Genomic DNA, 5,235 nt, shown 5'->3' on the forward strand with positions numbered 1-5,235 from the left:
GCTCAGAAACAGTTTCGAAATCGTTCGCCATCTCCTTTCTAGCGTTAAGGCGCTTCCGATGGGGAAAGAAGTTTATCGTCATCGCATCGTTGAGCAAGACAGGCTTGGAGCACTCGCCAAGGCTTGGAGGTTGCGGAACACATATTAGCGTGCAGCGAACAGATAGCAGCTGGCAGCTGGCGCACGGAAATGGAGCTGCTGCCTGGATACGGACTCCACAACGTTTAACAAGCAGCTTTGATCAGTCCTGGATGTTGAGTTTACAGAACAGTGCACTTTAAAAGTGCTATCAAGAGGTGTCAAGAGCTCAACAATCATCACCAGCTGCATCTTTGGAAAGCTGCGTGAATTGCGCAACTGCAGAAGTGTGCACGGAACGTTCCAGAATCCAAGCAGAGTGCCTCACTCGGCGCGCTTGCATTCAACTATGCATCGTCCGCAGTAATTTCATCTCACCTACCACACGACCGCCCACGGCACGAAGACAGCACGCGGGGGAGATACTGGAGGTGTTACCTGGTACCTTCAGACTGAGCAGCCCGCAACCAATACAGTTTACCTTGGAGATCATGAAGACTCCCTAACTGGTGCACTGCATTCTTCGCAACTAAAAACTAATGCAAAGCATAGGAGACTAGCATTCGACCAGCGGCAATCAGCGCATCAGCAAAGTCTGAGAAACTTATGAGTCGAAGTTAGCTTGAAAAACAGTGCAATCGTGACCACCTTGCGAAACTCGAGAGCAGCGGTCAGCCAACTGCCCAAAGTGCAGCACTGTTTCCCTTAAGCTGCACGTAAGCGCAGCGACGTTGCACATGTCGAGAGCAACTACTCATCCTCTGCCATCTTCTCCGCCACCATTTGTATCTGTGGACAAGCATTAAAACACTCACAGCACAACCAGATGCATACCGCGAGAAGCGAGAAAAAAAAAAAGACGATGACGGAGAGACCACTAGCGGCTGCAATCGAGATTTGATAAAGTCCTCACCTTCTTCAAGACGCGCTCCTTCCTTGTCTCCTTGTCGATCTTGACATTGCGTACGTACTGTGACTTGGCAGTCTTGATCATGGCACCCTGGCGGACTCTCTTAACTTCTCTTGCCTCCTTCTTTACCGGATCTGGGTTGGCACGGATCTTCTGGAATGCTTCCTGATACATCTTCTCGATGCTGTCGGCGTCTATTTTGTTGCGGATGTAGGCAGAGAACTGCGATTGGTACCTTTCGGGATCCTCCTCCTTAAGCGTGCGCATATACTCGGCAACATGCAACCCGTAAATACGNATTGGTACCTTTCGGGATCCTCCTCCTTAAGCGTGCGCATATACTCGGCAACATGCAACCCGTAAATACGCGCACGGTGGGCCTCTGGATTGTACGAGTCCTCAGCACCTTCTTCGCCCTTCGTAAAGCCAGGGAAGCGTTTGTTGCTGTGGGGGATGTGAAGCCCTCCATCGCACGCCCCCTTCATCGCACCGAAGACCCGATTGCCTGGAAAACGACAGAAAAGCCAGCAACTTGTTTGCTCGTGCGCACGACACAGGCGCTCTAAAGGAAACAAACGGCGGAGCCATATGCTACAGTAAAATGGACGCACCTACGGTGGTAGAAACTATCCCTACATCGAGCACGCATTTAAATGGGCGGCGGTCCTCGGAAACCTCCTCAATATGGTACTCTTCGCCAGTGGGCTTCTCGACACCCACGAACTCGTCAGCCAACCCCTTCTGAACCCACCAGTCGACAACATCACATGCACGCGGGAAAAATGCCATCACATACATGTCGCAAACCAAATTCGCAATCAACATATGCCTAGTACCCTTCAACTTGCCTGCTTTAAAAGTCTCCGAGNGTCGCAAACCAAATTCGCAATCAACATATGCCTAGTACCCTTCAACTTGCCTGCTTTAAAAGTCTCCGAGCAAGGAGTAGACCGGTTGCATAGGCAGCTGAGTAGTTGGTTAGCCCAACCTTAATTCCATAGCGGGTAAGCTCCTTAGAGTCTGCGCTGCATACAAGCCGGTCTCCTTGCATTGTAGCGTACATCACCTGGCAAAGGACACGCGTGTTGGTCACGCGCACAACAAAGCGGTATTTCGGCGCATTGTACTTATTCTTATCCTGAAGAGTCAGGCGCCTCCTCGCAGCATAGTCCGTCTTCCCCTCTGCAGAAACGCCAAGAACACGTAAGTGTCAAGCATGCGCACGGCGCCACTCGCCAGGTCCGAAGGCACCACTACAGACGGAAAAAGGATTGTTGGCGTGGACAGGTCGACGCTCGTCTGTCAAATGGCCAAAAACCATCGCTTCGGATCGAGCGTCGGTTTGAGTCGCCAGAGTCGTTCTGCCGAAGGGCTTGTCTGCGCCCGTAGGATTCAGTGCAACAAATTTGTTGACACCGAGACAGCCACACGCGCGCCCTGCCCCTCGGAAAGCAAGATAAATGCAACCATAGTCCAATATCCAGCAAAGGCAAGCCAGTCAAATCGAATGGTAACACACAATGAACCGCACTATCGAGTAGGGCCCACATGCAGACCACATACANCCAGTCAAATCGAATGGTAACACACAATGAACCGCACTATCGAGTAGGGCCCACATGCAGACCACATACAAATGCAGAGATGCAGAACGTCTACTTCTGGATCCCAAAGAGCAAGAGGTAGGCAAGAAGAATACAAAAAACACGTCTAGGAATTATAAACAGGAAACTCTCGCACTAGGCTAAGACTGAATGCGCACAAAAACATCTAACAGCAGCCTCCCCACAGCTGAGGCAGCCCTGGCAATGCAGATGAACGGAGCACCAAACCAGGAGCAAAGACGGCACCACGTCCGAAGACAAACGAGTAAACAGAATGTTTCCCGCGGATACACTTCCATGCTACCCACACAACGGAAGTGAGAACGCCAGTTTCGGCAAGGCAGCTGCAGCTTACCCCTGCGCCGGCGGTACTTGACCTGGAAGCGCTTGAAGTAGGCTTTGTTCTTTATTGCTTTGACGAATGCCATCTTCCCGTATCGAAGCTTCCTACCGGCAACAAAGTGCGCTGTGGGCAGACATGCGGACCTTCACAGCAGTCACGATGGAGGACTAGGACATGGCGGAGTGGCTGATGCCCCTGCCCCGTCGTCCCAGGCAAGCCCCATCAGCCGAAGCCCCGCATAGCCGCTGGCTTTCCCAAAAGGAAATTCAACTCAGATTGTCATAAAATTACCCAATCAAACGTCATCTCAGTGCGAAGTGGTTCCATCTGTGCTTCTATAGGCCACTGCAACCTAGCAGACGTAGTTCGCAGCACCCCGCCAAGCTGGGCATCTTTGAACTGTGGAGATGCTTGTNCTGCAACCTAGCAGACGTAGTTCGCAGCACCCCGCCAAGCTGGGCATCTTTGAACTGTGGAGATGCTTGTGTGAAATCCGCGGGATGTCACTAGCAGCGCATTATCTTGTTGCTGAAAGATGTGTGGGATAACCTATGAATATGATTTGTCCAACTTTCTCGGCCACCAGCGAAAGCGAGCATTGTTTGCCTTCTGTAGCATGGTGTATATAACGCTTGCCCTCTGGAGTTAATCAAGGGCAGAAGCGAGCTGCAGTGTAGGTAAAGACTTAGACTAAGAGTTTCCCAAGAGCAGCAGCCGACCTCCTTCGCCTCTTTTCAGGCATCCTGGGAATTGAGCTCAGGGCCTGGGTGTACGTGGGAAGGAGGCTGCCGCAAGTGGGGTTGCAGTGCACCTTGCTGCGGCTGGTGATAAAGGGCTGCCGCACGGGTGTACACGATGAAACTTTGCTGAAGCTTACTTTGCTGCGTGCTTCACCTCTGGGCTCACTTGTAGAACGTTTGTATTTGCTTAACGCGCAACCTACCGAGACCAAGTGAGGCTCCTGTGCTAACTGCAAGCGACCAATGCTACAGTGTAGCATTGCGCACTATTCTGTCCAAGGTTGGCACGCGAACATTCTCTTGAAATCGGTAGACTACCTGCAAGCAAATGCAAGTGCTTGAAAAGTGACCGCAGGCATGTTGCATGCAACAAAGAAAGCTGGGTTGCGCTTCCGCTTGAGGCTTTGTTACATCATCAGTTGGAGCGAAGTGCGCTGCATATCATCTCAGACCGCCTCCTCCACCGCAAACTCGGGCGATGAGCTTCTGCTGCCAGGACTCCACCTGCTGTAGGAATCTCCTACCTTAACTCTTTTTGCTCCCTTGCAGCTCGCGACCGTCCTCGAATATTCCCGAGGAGTCTCGGTTCACTTGGTAGCAAAGCATGGGTCATTGCAGCAAGTGGGAGCAAAAAAACCCACCAGGCTGCAGGAGGGCCACCTAGTGTGCCGCAGCAAAACAAATCCTCATAATTCTTTCTAAAATCTTTACCCATACATCCGTCATTTTCCCCTGCATAATGAAGTTTGATCATGACCTGCCCTCATGGGGGGAGAAGGGCCGCCGGCGGGGAAAAGCGAGGGGGAGACGTACAGTCAGGAGCCTCCTCGAGTTGCACCTAGCTCGACATATGTACCCCTTACGGTGTCAAATGCGTTTCCATCAGGAACAATTAAGGAGTAGTGACTCCGATGCTGCCGATGACCCAGATATGACGGCCGCCCCAAGCAGTTCATAAGTTCCTGCATTCCCTCGCCTCATACCATCGTCTTCAAAACGCACAGGAATAGATACTGTTCCAATTGGCATCTTCCCTACTAGAAGCCGACGTGCGACTGTGGTGATAAGCAAATTTTCTGCTTTCCTGGGACACTTCAGGTCCGTGCAATCCCCCCGAGATGCGCTGCGATGCATACTTATTCTCAAGCCACCCAAGAAGCATGCTGTCGCAGCACAGAGAACACGTAAGCAAGCAAGGCTCTCTAGAGAGAGGTACATCCGGAAGTATCAGTCCTTGGTGAACAGAAATCCCATGCGCTACCGGGCGCTGCTCTATCACTGGTTCATAACGAGGCTGCCCCCAGGAGAGAGGCGATCGGAAACCAGCTGGACGACAGACAGGGCAATAAGGAGGTGTAAGGGTAGAACTCCATGAGATGATGGAATGCCTTCCATGAAATAAGGAAAAAGTGCCGCATCTACAGTCCTAAATGAGAGACGAAAAAATTTTGGAAATGACCCAGATTCGAAACCTATGGATATTGAGGTTGTGAATACCCGACCAACGCGGAGAGGAATTAGAGGCGGTAACCGAGAGCAACTACTGAATTTGACACGCAG

General features: G+C 51.5%; 1 protein-coding gene across 1 annotated transcript; it reads right to left on the reverse strand.

Moving 5' to 3' along the window:
• Positions 1-828: 828 nt before the first annotated feature.
• On the reverse strand, positions 829-3,020 carry EMH_0028550 (ribosomal protein L5, putative; the record flags this gene model as incomplete). The annotated part of the gene is given in 7 exon segments (XM_038022099.1): positions 829-867; positions 992-1,283; positions 1,287-1,311; positions 1,395-1,493; positions 1,600-1,729; positions 1,977-2,170; positions 2,948-3,020. Coding segments are annotated over 7 exon segments (852 nt in total).
• Positions 3,021-5,235: the final 2,215 nt, after the last annotated feature.

The sequence above is a fragment of the Eimeria mitis genome, genomic scaffold (genome assembly GCF_000499745.2).
Source record: "Eimeria mitis Houghton genomic scaffold, Emh_scaff1060, whole genome shotgun sequence".
In the NCBI taxonomy this organism is placed as follows: domain Eukaryota; phylum Apicomplexa; class Conoidasida; order Eucoccidiorida; family Eimeriidae; genus Eimeria; species Eimeria mitis.